The 22,215-nt window shown below is 45.9% G+C and overlaps 1 protein-coding gene across 3 annotated transcripts in view; it reads left to right on the forward strand.

The window, feature by feature from the left end:
* Window positions 1–808: 808 nt before the first annotated feature.
* The window catches only part of NCOA6 (nuclear receptor coactivator 6), a 36,406-nt gene continuing 14,999 nt past the window's right edge, over window positions 809–22,215 (forward strand). For 2 of the 3 annotated variants that reach the window (XM_026037288.1, XM_026037289.1), the window contains exons 1-10: window positions 809–866; window positions 969–1,071; window positions 4,544–4,707; window positions 4,799–5,073; window positions 9,448–9,603; window positions 10,211–10,333; window positions 11,668–11,796; window positions 13,155–13,970; window positions 16,910–17,056; window positions 17,641–18,760. In XM_026037288.1, the coding sequence (XP_025893073.1) occupies window positions 4,839–5,073; window positions 9,448–9,603; window positions 10,211–10,333; window positions 11,668–11,796; window positions 13,155–13,970; window positions 16,910–17,056; window positions 17,641–18,760 (2,726 nt within the window). In that variant the 5' untranslated portion in view covers window positions 809–866; window positions 969–1,071; window positions 4,544–4,707; window positions 4,799–4,838. The remainder of the gene's footprint in view (window positions 867–968; window positions 1,072–4,543; window positions 4,708–4,798; window positions 5,074–9,447; window positions 9,604–10,210; window positions 10,334–11,667; window positions 11,797–13,154; window positions 13,971–16,909; window positions 17,057–17,640; window positions 18,761–22,215) is intronic. The other variant, XM_026037290.1, reaches the window with a different exon arrangement.

The following is a 22,215-nucleotide window of genomic DNA, read 5'->3' on the forward strand; positions in this document are numbered from 1 at the left end:
CTTTTCCTGAAGCTCAGGGAAGGAGAGTCATCCATCCTCCCCAAAGGGAGATAGGGAGGGGCAAGAAGCATCTCGGTTCCACGCACCACATTGCTCAGGTGACTTTCTCGTACAGTTCATCACTCATTTGCCAAACAGCGGCTCCTGTCCCTGCCTTGGTAATGCACCTGGAGCCTGACCGGGTGCTGATTCCTGCTGTTACCGTAGTAATCTGTTGTGTTCTTAAATATACAGAGGTTGAAAAATTGTCAGTGACTCTGAGTGCTAGGAAATGTGTATGGAAGAAGTGCTGGCTCCTCCCGCTGCCTGGGAACAGTTAGTGGGAATCCTGTTAATTCCCTTCTCGTTGTTGGAGTGGCAGAAGTGCCAAGACCAGGGCACAACATGGACCCTTTTCCACGGTTTGTACCGTGCTGTATCGGTGAAGAGAACACATTTCAGCTTTGCATTTGCACGATGCCCCCTCCTGTGCTTCCGCGGTTTGTTTTGGGGAGGTCACCTCCTCAGCTTTGTACTGGAGAGCACGTGGGTAGAAGACTTCTTTGGAAAAAATCCCCATCCGGGGGCTCCGTTTCATTCTGCTGAGGCCGCCAGCTTTCGTGCCGTGTTCTCATGAGCCCGCAAGGCTGGTGGGTGGCACACGGAGCCCGCGACCAGGAGCAGATCCCGCCCCGGAGTCGCTGCTCCTCGTGTCCAGCATCCAAGGTGCCCCTGCAGACCCGTAAGGACCGCAAGGAAACAGTGTCTCTGGAGCAAACCGCATGCCGCTTGCGCCAGTTTCCCTGTCCTGAAGCTGTTATAAAAGATTAATTTCAACTATAGGTGTTTTTTACCTTATGGAGACACGTGGATTTTGCTGTAAAACCGTATGTTGAAAAATCAGTATATTTACCATGTTATAACCAATATGCTGTTTTGCATCCTTGCAGACCTAGTTTATCTGATGACACGTGATGTTTTTCTTTCAGGACTAAACTTTTGGGAGTTCCTGTTCAACAATGTTTGCCAGTCTGGAGTTAATTGAAGAGCTGTTGCGTGACATAAAAGACTGAAATTGCAGAATTCATTTTGGTAGGTAAAAGAATTGTACGATGCAGGTGAATATCTCTTGTTGTTATGTATTCTTGTCCTAACTAGGTTAGGAACTAATAGGTTCTTGTCTTTAAGTAGCTGGGCAGCAGTTGGGCTGCCTTCATAGTGTTATCGATATTTAATGCCAGAGTTTGAAATTGAGTAAGTTCTAATTACTGGAACGTAGCTCTGGGTAGGATTTTTCGGAGGAATTTGTGCTACATGCCCAAGTTTATTTTTAAGTTTGTTTTTAGTCTGTGTGCGTTTGTCTTGTTTTTACATTCAATCTAGTTATGTAGCATGATGATATTTTGATGATATTTAGGGTTTATAGCCAGCGTACTTAACGTATGCTTTTCTAGCTAAACAAATTATCCCTTTGTGTGTGTTTATGATGGGTATTTGAAGAAAGCCTCTTCACCGGTACTGGGACAGGGATGGACTCATCCACCCCCATCCTAAAAATCCTTTACTGATACCTTTAACTATTCTCTCGCTGGCGCCTAAAAGCGAGGAAGGAAGCACCTTTGCAGTCATCTTTTGCAAAACATGCTTTTTCTTTCCTGATTTATTTCTTTTAAATTGGCTGGGGGGACAATACTGCTCTTTCTGGGTTTCCAGTCTATTTGCTCTGAGGGGACATGTGTTCTGTGGTGCTGTCAGTCGTGCAGACTTTCCAGAAGCCCATCCGTCCAGGGACGCGCTGGGTGCGGGCGGCCCCTGCCTGGTACCGCTCGCTCCGCGCTCAGCGGACCAACCACCATGGCCCCCATGGGGCCTTAAGCTCGACTTTAGGTCATTTGGGCTGATCTTAGGGTGAGAATACCCGCGTGGAGTCGCTGGTTTTCTGGTCTTGTTTTGTTTCCCCCCCTCTGGAGATCACCAGTCCTGTCTGCAGTGCTGCCGCTTTCACCGTTCACCGTCGCTGACTCTCTCTCTGGGTTTGGACACCTCAGCCTTCGTGGTTTTCCCCCGGCCACCCTCTGCCCCCAGCCTGTCCTACAGGAGTGTAGCTCACTTCTAGTCCTTTGATAGGTCACCAGCATTTTGATTATCAGTCTGAGATCCAGCTACTTATCTCCAACTCTGTTACTTAAGCCACACAGTTTTAACAACTAGACTGCACTAAATGAAGCCAACTTCCTCGTAAATAGGCCTAAGATGTTTTTTGTGCTGCTTTAGGCTGACCCAGACCAACTGTTCCTAAGTAAGTGCTGTTAAATAGCGTTGGGCTTGCTGTCCATCTCCAGAAACGTTGTGTAAATTGGAAACCACATTTATTCTTCGAGCAGAGAAGACTGAACTGTGTAGTTTAATTCAAGGGTGATTCCTGCTCATCAAAGAGACTGTCACAGTCTGCTGGAAAATAATCTAGTCCATAGGAATTACTGTGTGTCCAGAGTTTTCCATATGTGTGTTTAGGCAGAAAGGCTCCTGTCCTCATGTAGAGGAGTGTTTTGTGAAGTTCCCACTGGTCACGGTCACGTGCAGGCTTCTGATTTATGAAGGTCAACCTTATAACCGGGCGATTACAGAATTTGTTAGTGCGGAGGATGCAGCTGGAATTTGTTAGGCCCTGCAAGGGGAGTTAAGCTGCGCTCGAGGGAGGGGGCTCGAGGCTGTGTGATTGAGAGATGGGTATCAAAACATCCTTGAGGAGCACGATGGAGGACTTCACTTTTATTTTTATATATTTCCATAATTCAGAGAAAGTTTTGAAAGGTTTGTGTTTTTGCAAAGGAGAGAGAGAGGGGGTTTTTTTTAGTGTGTGGTAGGAATTATTGGAAAATCACCATGGTTCCTGCTGGAAATGAAACGCCCTCTTCTCGAAGTAATTTGGCTTTTTTGACCTACAGGTTGTGGATTGAACAGCAATTTCTCTCCCTGAAAATCTCATGCACAATTTTTAGATAAATTCTCTTATTATTTAGACAAAATTTAGACAAATTCGCTTCTTTTCTCAAAACCCACAGTCGTATTTCCCTGGCTGCCAGTGTGCTCGGTGCACAGCGTGGCTGCGCTCTAAGGACGTTATTTCTATAGAGAAACAATCAGCTCGTGGTTCGGATCAGCCGTGGCCCGGTAACTTCTGTGTGAAAATCAATTCCATCAGCTTTTCCCAGAAAGTCGTTAATGGTCTTTGGAGCATTTTTACCTCCGGCATGATCTTGCGGACTTAAATTGGTTTTAAACCTGAGCTCTGAACTAAAGCGTTCAAGACAGAAGGCCTGGTGCTGCCCAGGATGGAGAGAGTTCCTATATGTAAAATAGTTCCTTATTCATTAATGCCATCTCATCTATCTACTGTGGTGTAGGATTGCAAGGCGGAGGGGGAAAAAAAGGCTGGTTTTGTAAAATGACTCTGGAATGGAAAGTGTGTGCATAGAGACAGCACCTAACGCTGGGGCTGTCCTGGGCCTTCTGAGTGCCTGTTTCTTCAGTTGTAATGTTGTCCCTTCACAAAGCTAAGCGAGTGTGGGAATGGCACGGGCCCAAAGCTAAGCTTTTCTAATGTACTTAGCATTAAAAAACAAATTTTTCTTGCTACTGTCTGCAGTTTGTCTTTAATCTCTGACTTGTGGTTTTAATTTGTGGTGGGAACTTGAACCTCTGCCAGAAAAACAACCTGTATCCCATGCTGGGGTATGTCATCCGCAGCGGAAATCTTGGGTGGATCGCTCTGAGTACTGTGACAGCTTTAGGTTTAGAACAACCTGATGATTTCACAGTGGTGGTCAGCTCGGGCTCCTGGTGTGGACGGTTTCAGTTCTTCCACTAATACTTAGGGAGCGCGTGCCGAGGAAGACTAAGCTGCCACCGTCGCGAAACAGCTTGTGCTAAAGTGGAAAATGGGCAGCTTGACCAAGTGTTGATGTGCCTCAATGTGGATACAGGGCTAAGCTCTATCTTAGGTTGTTGTTCTATATATATAACAGCTTGGATAACTCCAATGATGTCAATGAAATTATTGCAAGGTCTAGAAACTTTATCAAGTAAAAAACACCTAATGCATGACTTCATCTGCAGAATTCATTCATATCTAAACACAGAAGCAGTGTATGTGGTCGGTTGTTGTAGGCATAGGGGAGACAACTTCTGGGTTGTAATGTGTTTACAGCTAATTTTTAACAAATGCAGTATGCACAGAGAAGGCATAGAAGGCAAAGAGGAATACCCAAGATTTCCTTGGATATGAGTTCTTGTCAATGCTAATTTTTTCTTAGTAAGAATGGGCTTTGGCTTTCCTACAGCTTTTCTAGGTAAAGAAGTGTCTGTGACACCTCTAGTCCCGCAAATGGAATTGGGAGGAGTTCCCTCTACCTTCCTATAATTAAAACTTTGTTATAAAGTTTACAGTCTTGGTGGCTGGGCATTGTAGACTGGATACTGGGCTCTTCATTGCGCTGGGTTTGATAGGAAGGTGTGAGTGTAACTGGTTTTTCTTTTCTCCCTCCCTCCCCCTTATAACCAGGTATCTTTGAGCAACTGGAAACTTCAATTTCTTCAAACTGTGCGTAGGAAGATTCTGCCAGGAAACGACTTTTGTTGTAGTGGACCAACAACTTGGATACTGCAATGGCTCCAGTTTTCAACACCTCACAGTTTGTCTCACTGACCCTGGTATTGGGTCATCTGGTAAGTTTTTTGATAGTAATATTGGCTTGACCTCAAATGTAGTTGTCAATGTGTTTGTATGCTGCATTTATGATTTTTTTTTCTTTAAAAGCATCTTCTTAATATCTGACTGGCTTGCATTGTTGGAAACGATGGTTTTGGATGATCTACCAGACTTAAAAGATACATGTATCTCCTTGTACTCCTCAACGATGGAAGACTTGGAGGTGGATTTTGATTCAGGACTGGAGGAAGATGAACTGAAGCAGGAGACTGCTTCTGAAGATTCCACCATCTTTGTAGCCTTTAAAGGAAATATTGGGGATAGAGACTTTGAGCAGAAACTAAGTATCATACTGGAGAATGTGCCTGGCCTTTTACACATGGGTAATGTACTTTTTTGTCATTTTTCAGCTGTCCTCAAAATAACTAATTATGTGATGAGGGCTTTTGTTTGGGTTATTCGTGATGAATTGGGAGCTGTCCTTCTAGGAGACACACCACCTATATTATCGTTTAAAACTGTGATTTCATTCTTGAGTTTATTCCTGTTTGATTCCTGCATGTTGCTTTTGTTCTCTTCCATTTCCCTCCATCGTACTCTACTCCGTTGCACAAAGGTAACACCAGCCGTGCCCGAATGGGAGAAGCTTTGGCTACCCGCTTCCTAAGCGGCTGCTTGTGCCACCTCCTGCTTAAACAGCTGCCCTCCACGTGTGCGTGGGTTTGCTGTCGCTCACCTTGCAGCTCGAGCTGCCGCGGTGCTTGCCTCGCCGCTCGGACCGCGTCCGTCCTCGCGCTGCCCTGTGTGCTGGCCGGCGTCCGGGGACACGCGTGTCCTGCCAGGGAGCGCTGACGGTGTCTGGGGGCAGTTGCACCTTCATAAACACATCTACCTCTGCAAAAGAGAATCTGTCCCTGTCTCCCTAGGGCTTATAAGGCCTAGCTGTAGCATTTTGGATTTGAGGTCTTGCTTAGGTGCCACAACTTGGCCTTAAGTACGGCCGCGGTTTGGTGCAGGTGCGGCTCTGCGGTGGTTGGGTCTGTGTGTGGGGTCAGTGATGGGCTCCCTACCCGCCCCAGCGGCCCGAGCGATGCTGCTCATGCCTTTGCTTGGATGATGCATTGGCCCAATGAACTGACTGGTTCGTTAGGTTAATTCCTTGCTGTTATTGTAGCTTGCTACAGAAGCAAGTGAAGGCAGTGAGGCAGAGGAACCAGAAGTGGAACGGACAGAGAGCGGGGTCACAGCAGGGCTGCTCCGGCTTGACTTGAACGTGTCTCGGAATTGCAGGCCGAAAGTCCCTGTAACTGCTGATAGTTTCTCTCCCTCTTTGCTGTGGGTGAAGCAGTTGCTGATAGCTGCAGGTTGCCCTTCCAACTCTCCGGCTCTGCTGTGTTGTGTTCTTACCGTGAAGCCACACAGCGCAGTGAAGCGTCGCTGCTTCGGGCAGGCTGTCTTCGTGCTTACAGAAAGCTCATTCGACTTGAATTTGGGTTTCAAAACGTTCATGGCATTGTTTTGCACGCAGTAAGGGAAAGAACCTTTTCGTTTCAGAAGGAGATCTGTGACTCTTCCATGAGCAAATCAAATTCCTAGATCACTTTGTTCTTTTCTTTCTGTTTTGTCTAAGTTCAGTTGTATCTGGCTTCAGTTGTTGGGGTCTTTGTCATTATCTCTCAGGGGAGATTTAAAAGAAAAAAGAAAAAAAAAAAAAGCTGGGATGAGACAAAAACACAGAAGAAATCCAACTGGTTTGAGTTGTATGTTATAAATACTTGCCAGAAAACATAAAACCAACATAGTTGCTGATGTAAAAGGATGTGCATTGAGGCTACGGTTGAGCTGCATGGTGCTTGCGTGGGAGCAAGTTCAGTCTGCATCTGTGTGGAGATGCCATTGAGTGGAGGCATCTGCAGACTGCTTGTTACCAAGACTAATGGTAGGGTTAATGAATCATTCAAACCCCAGCTGAGAAAGCAGGAAAGAAAATTTTAATGCCCTATTAGTTTGAAAATGATCAACGTGACAGTTCCTTAAACTAATTCAGAGCAAAATGGGATATTCAGAATGTACAAACATGTTTGTAATGTACATTTGTACTGGGTAAATCTAAAACCATCTTGGAAGGCACAAGAAGAAACTGCTGCTAATATCTGGAAATACCAAAGCTGGTGATACCATTTTTAGATATTAAAAATAGGGCTATTGGTAAGAGTCTGCGTGAGCTGGTGGGTGTTACAGCTAAGCCACTCGCCATCATCTTCGCAAGATCCTGGAGAATGGGCGAGGTGACGGAGGGGCTGGAGGAAAGCCAGTGTCACACCAGCCTTGAGCAAGGGCAAGAGGGAGGAGCCAAGAAACTACAGGCCGGTCAGCCTCACCTCCGTCCCCGGAAAGGTGATGGAGCAGCTCATCCTAGAGAGCATCTCTAGGCATATGAAGGAAAAGAAGGTAATCAGGAGTAGTCAGCATGGTTCACCAAGGGGAAGTCACGTCTGACCAACCTCATAGCCTTCTATGATGGGATGACTGGCTGGCTGGACGAGGGGAGAGCCGTGGATGTTGTCTACCTTGACTTCAGCAAGGCTTTCGACACCGTCCCCCGTAACATCTTCATAGGGAAGCTCTGGAAGTGTGGACTGGACAGTGAGGTGGATCAAGAACTGGCTGGATGGCAGAGCTCAGAGGGTGGTGATAAATGGGGCTGAGTCCAGTTGGAGGCCTGGGGCCAGTGGTGTCCCCCAGAGGTCAGTACTGGCCCCAGTGCTGTTCAATTTGTTCATCAGTGACCTGGACGAGGGCACAGAGGGCACCCTGAGCAAGTTTGTGGATGATACCAAGCTGGGTGGAGTGGCCGACACTCGGAGGACTGTGCTGTCATCCAGAGGGACCTGGACAGGCTGGAGAGTTGGGCAGAGAGGAACCCATGAGGTTCAACAAGGACAAGTGCAGGATCCTGCACCTGGGCAGGAACAACCCTGGGCACCAGCACAGATTAGGGGTTGACCTGCTGGAGAGCGGCTCCATGGGGAGAGACCTGGGAGTCCTGGTTGACACCAAGTTACCCATGAGGCAGCAGAGCCCTCGTGGCCAAGGAGGCCAATGGGCTCCTGGCTGCATCGGGAGGACGTCGGCAGCAGGGCAGGGAGGGGATCCTGATCCTGCCCCTCTGCTCAGCTCTGGGGAGGCCAAACCTGGAGCACTGGGGGCAGCTCTGGGCTCCCCAGGACAAGGGGGACGTGGAGCTTCCAGAGAGGGACCAGCGCAGAGCGACAAAGGCAATGAAGGGGCTGGAGCATCTATTGTGTGAGGAGAGACTGAGCGAGCGGGGCCTGTTTAGCCTGGGGAAGAGAAGGTTGGGAGGGGATCTGGTCAATATGTCCAAGTACCTGAGGGGAGAATGTAGAGAGGAAGGGACCAAACTCTCCTCGGTGGTGGGCAGTGACAGGACAAGCGGCAGTGGGTACAAGTTGAACCCCAGGCAGCTCCGTGTGCATGTGAGGAGGAACTTCGTCATCGTGAGGGCGCCCGAGCCCTGGCCCAGGCTGCCCAGGGAGGCTGTGGAGGCTCCTGCTCTGGAGAGCTTCCCAACCTGCCTGGATGCCACCATGTGCCATGGGCTCTGGGTGTCCCTGCTGGAGCAGGGGGTTGGACTGGATGATCCCTAGAGGTCCCTTCCAACCTTAGCCATTCTCTGTGATTCTGGGTAATAACATTAAATATAGGGCCGTTGAAAAATGTGAAGACTCAGTTGTTTGTATTCAAATGTGAGAAGATTTTGAATGACTGCTGTCGCCTTTCCAAACAAAGACTGTTTATGGACAGAAAGAGAATCCATTTAACGCTGCTCTTAGGGCAGCGGCAGGGGCTCCCTGTGTTAGGTCAGTACAGGGGATGCCTGGAGGGGATGAGGTACTGCTGTTCTTAGATGTTACACTGTTCAGAAGCAGGGAATAAACGAGCTTAATTGGTCTGGTACTGTGGAAGAAGTGGGTGAGTAGAATTTGGGCCAAAATTTGCTTATTCAAAAAGCAAACCTGCATATTTTAAAACTGGTATTAGTAACTTCATTCAAAGTCACTCTTAAATGCAATTCACAGCAATATTTTGGTTAGGTACCAATTCATACAATTACATCCGACCCAACTGGCCACCCTTCTTGCTTATTCTCATCTGTTGCCTTAAAAACAGCTGATCGACCAGGAGACGCTCACGTAGCATCAGCTTTGCGAGGGCCTTTAAGTGGGAACAGAGCCGTGAGAAAATCTAAGTCCTAGACTCTGGGACAGGCCTGCTACAAAAAGATGGTTTCACAAGTGCCTTGCAGAGAGATTTAAAGAAGGAGGGTTTCATTCCTGTTTTGGTTTGTTTGTTTGTTTTTTCATATATCTGTCCGGAATACTAAGAAATTTTGAAATCTGCTTTATTAGGTTTTCACATATCGTTTCAAGGTAGTTTATCCCCAAAGTATTTCAATTTTTGGGTAACCCGATCAAGTGATTTGTTTTGACTGTGGAATATTGGATATCTGTTGGAAAGTTCTTATATTGATACTTTTTGAGGTATAACTGAAGTGACTTGGCTGCACATCCATGCTGGAGAACTCTGTCTCCAAGATTAACCCTTGATGTTTTCAAAGCCAAATAACTACCTCTTTCTTCTGTGATTTTTTTTTGTTTTTTTTAACCCAAATTGTCCCATTGATACTGGTTTGAATAATGACCTTGCAGTGACTTTGCCTCTATTTTTCTTTTAAGAATCCAACAAGTTAAAACTGCAGAAGATAGAGCCTTGGAACAGCGTTCGTGTTACGTTTAATATACCCCGTGAAGCTGCGGAGCGGCTGCGGATTTTGGCTCAGAATAATAACCAACAACTCCGTGACCTGGGAATTCTCTCTGTTCAGATTGAAGGTATTTTGCACCTGGTCTCTTTCCATTATTCTGGATATGCTGAAACTTAAGTAAAGACAATAAGTGATGTTGTGTACTTGGCTAATGTTGCAAAGCTTCTGACAGTAATTTGGAGAATCATTTTAATGAACATGGAAGTCAAAGCAATGGTTTTATTCTTTCAAGACAGGTGTTGTGATTAAAAATGATTGAAAAGGTCCCTGATCATGAAGAAACGTTGAGATTTTTTTGAGTGTCATTGGGAAAATGTACCCTAAGGGGGGTGAGTGTGTGTGTGTATGTTTGTTTTTTCTCCTCAGTTATTTGATACAAGATGATTTTCTTCAAAGCAAATTTTCAGTGGACTTCCCAGTTAACATAGCACCTGGTAAAATTCTGCAAGGTCATGACTGAGGTCGTTTGATGCTTGTAATGCTGTTTGCTTTTCTTACCTTCTGGGTTACAGTTTTAAGGGTGTCATGATGCATAACTGTATTTCTCTTTTAAAGAACATATGGATAAAATTTGGCATTCCTTTCTTGATATGTTTTAAAATGTACTTTTGCAAATGTCTCAGTTCTCCTTTCCTGAATATCATTCAGTTCTGTAAATTGTGTATTCCCTTTAGGGGAAGGTGCTATCAATTTAGCTTTAGCTCAAAATAGAAGCCAAGATGTCCGAATCAACGGGCCCCTGGGAGCAAACAATTCCATCCGGATGGAAACAGGTTTCCCCATGCAGGGGGGCCAGGGTAAGTTCTGTTTTTTTTGTTTTTGTTTTTTTTTTTTAATTTATCTTCATGCACTTTGTAATAAAGCTTATCATATAACTTAACTGCTTAATATATCCATTGTTAGCTGAAGTGTAATTGCCATTTTCATTCATCTGTGTCCTTCCGTACAGCCAAACCACGTCCCATATCATGTAAAATAACTGGTTGGCTGCATATCTTCCTGCCAACATTTGAATGATATATGTGTACACACAAACACCTCTCTCTATATATGTGTGTGTGTGTGTGTGTGTGCGTAAAATTATGTATTTTTTCAGAAAGGCTGTAAAAATCACGTGAACCTACTAAAGTGAATGTGAAGGAGAGGGCACTGTCATTGCTATCAGTCTCCTATTTTTAGCAAACTTTTGAGATCAGATCAGGGATCTGACTGTACACTTATTGAATGTAGAGAACCCTGCATTTGTACCCATGCTAAAATTCATGTATATATTCTTTCTAATTACCGAAGTCTTTAGATTTATGGCGGTCTAAAAGAAAGCTGATTTATTTTCATAGTTGAAACGTAAGGCAAAACAAACTACATGGTATCCCAATGTATAGGATTTGCTGCAGTTAGAAATCTAGAAGCCTTTTTGACAGAATTATTTAAAATACATATGATGGTTATTAGGAATGAATGAGAAGATCACTTTAACCATGTTTTGCTTCTAAAGAGGTAAAGAATCATTAAATCAACCAAGAATGTGAAGCGTTTAAAGAAACTTTTTCTTAGAAAATAGCTGCTCTACCCTTCTTGCCAATTTTCCAACATATTAAGCATTCTAAAAATGGCTTCCAAAAAATAGTACAAATGAAGCAAGTAATTTCTTTCACCTCCCTAGTATTACATTTTGCAAATCCTTAATACATGTAAGTTTGATACAGATTCATCACTTCGAGATTTCAGAGATGTCAGACATGAGATTAAAGTCTCAAAGAATTATGTGTAGGTGGTTTGTCCTTCTGTAGCCTTTTAGAGGTGCTCTGACTATTGGGATTTTTGTTTTAAGAAGGACAGATTTGATGCCTCACTCCTACCTCTTCGTTGGGTGTTCCAATCTCTGATTGTCACTGATGATTGATGCCTTGTGAAGGGAAATCTGTTAAGCTAGCATGTTAAATTAAGAAATTTGGCCCTAAAGGAAATGTGTATCGAAGTTTTTAGGCATAGGTCTGTGTTTTGGAGGAACAGCTCCTAAAGTCTGAAGAGATGTCTTATTAACATATACGGTTATTTTTTGCAACTTCTACATAGAAAAGAGAGAGAATGATCTTTTTGTTGTTGTTGTTCGTTTTTTTTTTTTTTTAAGGTTTAATAAGAATGAGCAATGCTGCAGCTGTAATGATGTCCCAAAGTGGAAATGTGCCCTCCTCTATGGTGGCAAGTGGTGCTAGTACTGACCTGCAGCCAAGAACACCTCGACCTTCCTCACAGCCAGGTAGTAAAATTTAGTTACAGACTTTACCTCAATACAGTCTCAAGTTGGTTTTTTTTTTTCATCTGACAGTGTAGAAATTACATTCATAAGTGAATTTATGGTTCCAGACCAAAAGTGGTCAGGAATATTTTGGAAAGCTTTGTAGTTGCTAAAAAGAGTTGCTTAAGCTTGGGGGCTTTTTTGTTTTATTTGTGTAGGTTTTTAACCACCGTACAGTAACATACTCTCATCTTGGCCCTCCTCCTGGAATAACCTCGTTTATGTGCTGTTGATTCAGAGCTTCCTTTCTGAGATGATCAAAGGACAGGTTTGGGATGTGTGGGTGTGCCTGCTGTCCTCGGTGTCGTTCAGAACAGGCACTTGGTTGGAGGAGCCAGGCGCACACAGCTGCCCGCCAGGAAAAGCCTTGGTGTGTTGGGTGCTGCTTTTAGGTCCCTTCCAGCCCCTTCTCTGTGATTTTGTGTTAGGATGTTGCTGCTCTCCCCTCAGTAAGTCACCAGGTTATTCAAGTGCATCTTTTTGCTTGTTGTTTTTTGTTTTGGTTTTGTTTCAGGCGCTTTCAGTGACGGCTGTACCTTTTTGCAGTCGAACTTACTGTCACTGGGGCATCCCAATATCATATAGCCCCTTTGAGCTGCTTTATTCTGCTGCAGTGAACTTGGCCAGTGAACGACTGAGCTTTACATTTAGATGAAGTTAAGAACAGGGTTGGTTGAATGAGGCAGGTGTCTTCAGGAGAAAAGTAATGAACCAGATTGAGCTTTTGAAGAGAGGTAAATAGAACAGATAGCTAAGGACTGGGGGGTAGGTGTGTATGTTTGGGTGTTCCGGCTCTGCTGGCGCAATTTTTTTGCAGTTGAGGCTGTTTCACCTGTGCGGGATTGTGATTTGTCCCTTGAGAAACAGTGGCAATGCTTACCCGCCACTTTACCACCCTGCGACATGTGCCGGTGTAAAGCACACCTCTAGGACTTCCTGCTGGGAATGCAGGCTCCTCATACTGTCTTAATCCCTCATTGCGCCATTATGGAAGTGGGTAGGAATACTGGCCCTAAAATGAGTGTGTAGAAGCTTTAGCTTTGTGGCAAGGAGTGCTTTGGAGCCACCGTGCTCTGCTGTGGAGGTGACAGACTCATGTAACCTGGTTCCCTAGGGTGCCCAGAAATTCTCTGAGTTTATTTTAGAGCGTTGCCTGTCCGATACATTGCAGCAATTGGAGCACTGGAGTACTTTTGTTTGGCCTCAATGTCAGCAGAGAGCGCAAATGCAAGCGAGCAGTTTGCCCTCTCCTGTTTTCTGGTGGTTTTTGTCTGCAGTAGGTTACTTAATTCTTTCACTCTTTTTTGCTATTTTAATAGATGCAATGGACCCACTCTTATCTGGGCTAAATATCCAGCAGCAAAATCATCCATCTGGATCTTTAGCTCCGCAGCTCCATTCAATGCAGTCAGTTCCTGTAAACAGGCAGATGAACTCGGCCAACTTTCAGCAGCTACAGCAGCAGCCACAGTTGCAGACACGTCCTCCCCAGCCACATCAGCAGCCACAGCAGGGTATTCGACCTCCCTTCACTTCACCAGCACAGGTTCCAGTTCCCCCTGGCTGGAACCAGCTTCCTTCTGGAGCACTTCAGTCTCCTCAAACCCAGGGAGCGTTGGGCACATTGACAGTAAACCCGGGCTGGAAAAAGGCCCCACTGCCTGGACAAATGCAGCAGCAACTTCAAGCAAGACCATCTTTAGCAACAGTGCAAACTCCTACCCACCCTCCACCTCCATACCCTTTTGGGAGCCAGCAAGCTTCCCAGGCTCACTCAAACTTTCCCCAAATGAGCAATCCTGGCCAATTCACTGCTCCTCAAATGAAAACACTTCAGGGAGGGCCCTCCCGGGTTCCTACGCCACTACAGCAACCCCACCTGACCAACAAGTCTCCTGCTTCCTCTCCCTCCTCCTTCCAGCAGGGATCTCCTGCATCATCTCCAACAGTTAACCAGGCACAGCAGCAGCTGGGACCAAGGCCTCCCCAGAGTAGCACACTTCCCCAGGGATTTCAACAGCCTGTCAGTTCTCCTAGTCGTAATTCTATGGTGCAGCAGGGGAATGTGCCCCCCAACTTCATGGTGATGCAGCAGCAAAACCAGGGTCCACAAGGTTTACACCCTGGCTTAGGAGGTAAGAAGTACTGAGATCTTCTGTTGTTTAAAAGGGGGAAGAAAAAAAGAAGGTAGAGCTCCTTTTACTGTTGCTTTTGAAAAGATCCTTCAAAACCAGAATAAATATGAAGTCTGTCTGTGTATGAGGTAGGTACGGGAAATTAATACCACTATTGCTTCAGTTCTTCTAGCTAGGTCAGCTCTGCTTATTACCCATAAGGGAAGCCTCGGCGACTGCAGACCTTGCTGTATGTAGTTCCTGCCTGAATCCCAGTCATCCTCTTGACTCTTTTCCAACTGCCTTTCAGTTTGGGATGTTCTGGGATGGGTGTTTTGCTTTATTGTATTGTTGTTGTTGTTTTGTCTTACGAGTTGGAGAAGTAAGAACACACAAATACTTTTCCCTGTCTCTTCAAATTCCTCTGCCACCACTTAGATTCATCACGTTTCTGCTACAGAAGTGAGGTGTAATTTTGTGTCCTCCCTCTCCATTTGTGGATGTCTCATCTTGTCATCACTTTCTTCCCATATGAAAGAGGAAAGGGCTATTACTGCCATGCTATTGTATGCTCTGCTGTAATGGGAAGTGATGAAGGGATGTTTTAATTTACCCCTTCAGTTGTCATCTTTTAGTTTTCTCCTTGGACCTCTGCATTCCCATCTTTGCCTCACTGCTCCCCCAAAGGCTTCCCTAGCAATGAAGTGACTTCATTTGTCAATCCCAAGGTCTCTTCTTGTGTCTTTGTCTTCTTTACTTGAGGTCTTAACTAGTTCTGTGCAAGGTTTGTGGACCTCTTCCCTATTAATTACTTTATCTTTCTCTTCAGTGGCTGCTCTGAGTCCCGTGTTCAGGCTCTTGCTTAATCCTTTAAAATCTTTATTTTCCAGCCCCTTTCCTTGTCTACTCCTAAACCACGAGCCCTGGTGCTTTTTCTCCACGTGTGCACACAGTGCCGTGAGTTCTCGTTTCCCTGTTCTCTCCCTGTAACTGTGACACGTGTCCTTGTCATCTCCCTTGCCCAGCTGAATGTGCCCAGCTCAGGAGTCTCTTGGTCCTGACTGTTCCTGAGTTCAGCCTCTTCTCGTGACTCCATTTCCAAGGAGTAATCTCTTCTTTGTCATGTTTCCTTCCCGTTTTCCCTCACCGCCTTCGTGACCGTGCTCAGTAGTCGTTTTTCTCTAGATGTCCTAAACACACCTTTCGCTTGCTCCTTGTAAATTCTTTTGATGTAAACCTACTACAAACAAAATACTACTTCCATTATCTCTGAAGTTATGACTTTTTAAAGCAGTTAAAAATAACACACAGTAAGGGGTGCATTACAAGCTACCAAAAAAGGTAATTTGGTAGACCTTGCTGGTAAAATCTGTAATCCTTCTGTGACCTGTATTCTGAACTGCTTTACAAAGACACAGTTCACTTTTAACGAAGCTGTCTTGCCTTTCACCTGCTGGGATTTTTGTCTGACTTTTTTTGTCCATGCGCAATTCCTGCTTCGTTTGCTACCTTAATTAAGTTGTAATTTGGGATCTTTTGGTTTTTAAGCCATCCTGCATTTCAGAGGTTTGGTATAAAAGGGTATGTTTGCTTCCCATTTCACCAAGCAATTTAGCAAATGGAAATTTGTGTTAAACTTGGAAGAGTATCAATAAGAAGTTGATACTTCTCTCAGGACAAGTATTCCTACGTGCAGGACTTTCCCTAATACTTTAGCAAAAGCAGAGCTACAGACCTGTGACATGCTGTTTGAAAAAGTATTTGCTCCGTATTTGCAGGTGAATGCTCTAAACTTGTTTGTCTTGAAATACTAATTATAGACCTAAAACCTCATTAATTAACAGAAGCAATACAGTTAATTGTGCAAGAAAGCTGTAGCTCTGGAAGAAACTAAGGTCAACTTGTGGCGCTGTTAAATAGGTCAGAAAAATACAGGCAGGCAAAACAGCTTCTAGGTGTGTGACGCTACCGGTGGAGCTTGGCGGTGGGTCAAAGAAGTGGAGTCTGTTAAAGCAGTTATGCTGCTTCCCACGTTGGTGGGCAGAAGCACAGGGAAGCTTTGGCTCTTGGGATAGGAATAGCAGGGTTAATGGAATAAGTTTCTGATGAGCAAGAGCCATTCGTGGCTCTTTGGTAGGAAAACACCATGCTGAAGGTTATGTACTCATAATCCATCTCTGAATAATAAACTCACTGATTCCCATGCCAGAAAGAATACATGGAATCAAGCTTCCCTGAGAGTAAATCTCTTAGCAAGGAGGCTCTAAATTTGTGCATTGGGTGCTATTCTTCTTTCATGATGTGAAAAAAATCCTTAAATTCGTTCCATGGATAGTGAAAACCTAAGAATTAGCATAGTTAAACACACTTCTATTCATGTCAATGAATAGAGATGGAAGGAAGTGGTGATGTTACCTCTTACTGGGCTTTGAGAAGTGATTTTATGTGTGTGCACACAGCAAGGCAGAGCAAAGCAGCACGGCTGTGGCCGGTGCCTTGAGGGCATGGTCCTTCCTGGGAGTCCCCCACCTCTTGTGTCTGAGCACACAAGCAGCACGCGGCTCTGCCTAGGGGCGAGATGGGCTGGAGAACGAGGAGGCAGCAAATTGGCTCTAATTTCCAGCTGCTTGAGGAAAGTTGAATGGAGGCATCTGCCCGTGTGCGCGGGGCTCGTCCCGAACGCGGGCTGCGTGTTCAGGCAGCAGGCAGAAGAATCACGTGAACTGGTGATGGTAGCTCCTTAGCCACACTTACTGCCTAAGTAGGAACAAGAAATTCTGTCTCAATTTATGTTTATATACTGGGGAAAAACCTTGTTTCTGCCTATGACCTGCTTTGCTAAGGTGACAGTGCAGCTAAAATGCATTATTCCTCTTTTAATGCACCATTTTTATTTATTTATTTTTTTCCTTCCCCGCCGGCCTTTTCCCATGCTAATGCAAACTAAATCTTGTGTTCAGGAATGCCCAAGCGCCTGCCGCCGGGCTTCCCCGCAGCCCAGACTAACCAGAACTTCCTGCAAAGCCAGGCGCCTTCCACGGCGCCGGGAACGCCGGGGAGCAGCGGAGCCCCGCAGCTGCCAAGCAGCCAGAACGTGCAGCACGCAGGTCTGTGGGGAATCCCTTATTCCGCGGGTGTACAGGGCCCTGCTTGCATTTGTGTAACACAAGAACCAGAGTGTCCCCTTTTTTCCAGCAAGAGGCAGCTTTGGCAACTTGTGGTGCTGCCGAGGTACGCTTTGGGTATCATTTAATGAGGAAAAGAAAAGCAGAGGACCAATCGTGTTTTCTGGAGAACCCAGCGTTGATATTGCTCGGCACAGTGATACCAGGATGCAGAAGGATGTGCTCAGAAATTGAATACACATGACATTGGAATTTGGGGTTTAGGAGTAATACAGGTGCAATGCTCTGTTTTGGAAATATTTTAAAATGTATAGATTATGGTCAAGTTCTGTGAGGTCTTCTGCAGTGAGGTACATCTGTGAGTGACGGCCAAAATATTTATTTTTGGCATTGCCATTCTCATGCTCTGTTTTGACCACGAAAATTTACCTGGAGCATGAAATATGCAGTATGGGAGTGTGAAGGTGTCAGATGTCCCAGATCACTGGTAAAGTAAAGAAAATAAATTTGGGGTATTTGCTCAATGTCAAGCTCCAGTTAATTTGTATCTTGTCATCTTTTTTAAGGTGGTCAAGGGTCTGGACCTCCTCAAAATCAGATGCAGGCACCACATGGCCCACCAAATATGATGCAGACCAATCTAATGGGACTTCATGGAAATATGAACAACCAGCAAGCTGGTGCTAGTGGGGTGCCACAAGTGAACATGGGCAATATGCAGGGACAGCCTCAGCAAGGACCACAGTCTCAGCTTATGGGAATGCATCAGCAAATTGTGTCCTCTCAAGGACAGATGGTGAACATCCAGGCTCAGGGATCACTGAACCCTCAAAACCAGATGATACTTTCTCGAACTCAACTCATGCCGCAAGGCCAAATGATGGTAACGCCACAAAACCAAAATCTTGGTCCTTCACCTCAAAGAATGACCCCACCCAAACAGATGATTCCCCAGCAGGGACAGCAGATGATGTCTACACACAATCAGATGATGGGACCTCAAGGCCAGGTCTTGTTGCAGCAGAACTCAATGATGGAACAGATGATGACCACTCAGATGCCAGGAAATAAACAGCCTTTTAGCACGCAAAACCAGTCCAATGTTATGACGGGGCCAGCTCAACTGATGAGAGGACCAACCCCAAACATGCAAGGAAACATGGTGCAGTTCACCGGGCAGATGATGGCGCAGCAGGGCCCTGTGAATGGGAATCCTTCCCAGGTCATGGGAATTCAAGGGCAAGTGTTAAGACCCAGTGGACCTGGCCCCCACCTATCTCAGCAGCTTGGGGACACCACAACTACAACAAGTAACGATGTGAACCTGACGCCGATGCTGCCCGACGTTCCTGTGCAGCAGCCAAGTATGGTGCCTTCCCACATGCAGGCAATGCAAGGAAACAACAGCGCCTCAGGGAGCCATTTCTCAGGACACGGGCTGCCCTTCAACACCCCCTTCAGCGGAACCCCGAACGGCAATCAGATCTCCTGCGGACAGAATCCCGCTTTTCCTGTCAATAAAGATGTCACGCTCACAAGCCCGCTCTTGGTCAACCTGCTGCAGAGCGATATATCTGCAGGACACTTCGGCGTGAACAACAAGCAGAATAACCAGAACGCCAACAAGCCGAAGAAGAAGAAGCCTCCGAGGAAGAAGAAAAATAACCAGCAGTTAGAGCAAACAAAGTAGGACTAATATTATATTGTTTCTATACGGGGCGGGGGCGGGACGGCCCCACAGGCGCCTGTCACTTTTTCAGCAAGCGTGCGGGGTCGGGGAAAGAAGCTCTGGAATTTCATATTCCAGCAGGATTTTTTTCTTGATCTTAAATGATGATATCTTAAATGATGATATCTTAAATGATGATATCTTAAATGATGATATCTTAAATGATGATATCTTAAATGATGATATCTTAAATGATGATATCTTAAATGATAACCCAGTGGCAAATCTGACATTTGAAAGTCCTTTTAGGATAAAGGAAAACTTGTGAACATTCTTATTCTGTTACATAATTTTATTTAAAACAGCATTTACTGGGTAAAGGAAGCATAGAAGTTGTTCCAAACTACCAGTGCAAGCACAGCAATGAGGAAGCAGCCTGAGCCACAGAGAAATGCTGCGCAGTACTGTCGGAGGAATTACAAGTCTCTGTGAAATATGTGCAGTACAAAATTGGAGATGGTTTTACATATTTCTGCCTGGAATTGTTTTGTTTTATTTTATTTTAGTTGAACTTGCGAATAGGAGTTGAAGGGAGGGGAAAATCTTGATATCCTCTGCTTATGCAGATACCAAACTCAAGGAGCCAAGGAGATGAAACCTGGGAGAGATTGGAAGAAAAAATCCCTTCAGGGGAAGGGGCAAGTGGGTTAATACTGAGAGGAAAAGAGGTGTGTGTTCGGGGCAAGTCCGGCGCACGGCTGCTTCCTTGGGCAGCTGTGCCCGGCTCGGCTGGCGGCACCGCGGTCACCGGCGAGCGCCGCGGCCGCTCGCTGCCGCCGTGCCATGGAGCCGCCGCCGCAGCTGAAACCGACCCTCTCTGCACAGAGAGCTCTAACACAGGAGTACCCGAATTGTAGAGTAAAAAAGAGGGGGAGCAGGGAGGCATATTAAGCTGCTGTTGTGGCTCCAGGTCCTCTCCTTTGAGTAATTATTATAAATCTTTGATTTTTCACTGTATGCCACCATTTACAGAGACCGGTATCTGATCCAGTGCAAAGAGTGTGGTTATTTAGTGCGTAGCCCCAACCTGCGTTTCCTGCACAACACAGGAAAGTGGAACTGATTTTTCTCATGGGCGTCTTAAGTTCTGAACTAAAAGACCTTACATTGTCTGTAGTAAATGATCCTTTAGGGTTTTAACCACCACTGATTGGCTTGACTTCACGCTGCTAGTGTAAAACGCACCGGTTGTGTGGCCTGCATTTTAAAGGTGAGGAAAGGCAGCCCAGGGAAAGCAAAGCAGAGTGTGCTCATTTCAGAGGCCTTACAAAGAGTTTCGTAAATGCCTGCTCTGTAAGTGTATGGATAGGCCAGTGTGATCCATCAGCTCAGCCCTGCTGCAAAATGAACTTCAGATTAACTAGTCAGACCCCGTGGAATGCACAATTAACGATCAGCAGCAAAGCCCGAGTTAAAGGAAGCCAACTAAAACCACATAGGAGCTTGGTGGCCAAAGTAAGAGTAGACTACAAGCTTGGGATGACTTGGGAGCCCTAGCTGAGACATCATCCCTTGTGATACCTCGCTGTAGGTCAGCAGCTTCTGCTGGTCCTTCATACGCAGCTCTCCTAATGTGCACAGCTGTGATGGGTCCCCGGAACAGGGCCCTGTGGGCCAGGAGGAGGGCAGGGGGCCTGCTGCAGAGGCAGCACCTGATGTGTCTGACTGACCAGTCCTCTCCTACAGGATATGCTTCACTTGGGCGTTCCGCGAGCGCCAGGTGCAAGAGGCCTTTGCAGGCAAAGTGCTCTCCTAACGTTTGGCGCCTGCGAGGAGGATCGGTCCAGTTCTGCCAGCGCCTCGTTGGCTCCAGAGCACCGATCTCCGAGAATTCCCAACCGCAGCCGCTCCGCAAGAGCGGCCTGTGGCAAAGGGCCCTGCCGAGGTGGAAGGCGCAGCGGCAGGGCTGTGCAGCGCGGGTCGCGCGACTGGCAGCACAGCCCAAGGAGCAGCCCAAACCTGGCCTGGATCAGCAGAACCAAACGGGAAGCTTTTAATCTCAGCACTTTTGCTGGCATGCTTAATCAGGATTTCTAGATTCAGAAGACACGGCAAAACTTGATGGGAAACCGAATGAATTTGATAAGCGTGTTTAAGATGTTTCCACTTTTTTATTAGAAATTGCTGTTGCACTGAAATAGCGTAGTGGTCAGGAAACCATGAATAGTTCTGACTGTAGACAGAGCCCAGCCTGGAATATAAAGTTGGTAAGTGTGCTACTGGAAAAGCACCTTCAGATGAGCCTGAAAAATAGGCTTGTTAAGGTTAAAAGGGGATTGCTTTACTGAGAAACAGCATTCAGTTAAAACCTAAGACATTTTGAGTGCATAAGTTAGTTAAAAGTCATTATGTCTATTTTCTCTATTAGGACGACTCTATGAAATTGAATGTAAAACAGGGAAACGAAGTACTAAATGAAGCATGATTGTAGATAAAATATGCACAAGCTGCTCCTGCTGAGCAGATGCCCAGGCAGAGGTTAGTGTGGGGCTTCCCTGTGCACAGCCTGCGAGCGCGGTACGGGCTGGTGGAGCAGACCCAGCCGCGCTCAGCCCTGCGCGGGGATGATCCCCGGGCAGCCCCACAGCGCGAGGGAGCGATAGAGCTTGGTCTTGTTGTCTGCATTAGGAAGCTTTTGCCCGCGGGTCCGCAGGCTCTCGTGGCAAGTGGACCAAACGTGGCGCGAGAGAATGAGCCCCTTTCTCGAGGGGCGTCACCGGGCGCTGCGCCCCGGCAGCAGGGCTGGCTCTGCTGCCCTCTGTGCTCTTGCTTCGTTTTGGCATGTCCTGTTGCTTCCTTTGGAAAGAAGGAAGGAAGGAGCATTGTACATCTGGAAGCATTGCCTCCCAATCCAGCTGCTGGATGAAGGGGTTTCTGCATGAAACTGAGCTGTAGTTCTGGGCTGTAACTAATATGCAGCTGGTTTATCTTTAAATTAAGAGCAATATGAGAGAACACTCAATATGGACTGTTTCTCCCTGTCACACACAGACTTCTCACTTTGATTCTCAGTTTTTTTGTCTTGTTTTTGGCTAGCTGATGAATATGCTCAGTGAATTTCAGCGATATTCAAAATCCAAGATATGTTTAAATTGTCCAGCAATTATAACAGCAGATGGTCCAACAATTACTGCTATTCTTATTTGCTAGAAAACAAAAATCTTGGCTCTGCTACACTTTTCCCTATTTGACCCCTTATAGCAAGAACTGTTTTTTTTAAGAATTGGTTTTGCACCAATATACTGTTTTCTACTTCAAACCCATCTGTGCAGTCATGCTGTATGGCAGTTTTATCTAATACTGAACTGCGACATTTTTAGCTGTAAATGCACACATTTTATGAATATTCCCCAGCCTTGTTGGGGGCAGTAGGCCCGTGGCCCTGCCGAGGTGCTGCGTTAGCTGCGAGGTT

The sequence above is a fragment of the Nothoprocta perdicaria genome, unplaced genomic scaffold (assembly GCF_003342845.1).
Source record: "Nothoprocta perdicaria isolate Ctin4 unplaced genomic scaffold, notPer1 scaffold_196, whole genome shotgun sequence".
NCBI classification, from domain to species: Eukaryota; Metazoa; Chordata; class Aves; order Tinamiformes; family Tinamidae; genus Nothoprocta; species Nothoprocta perdicaria.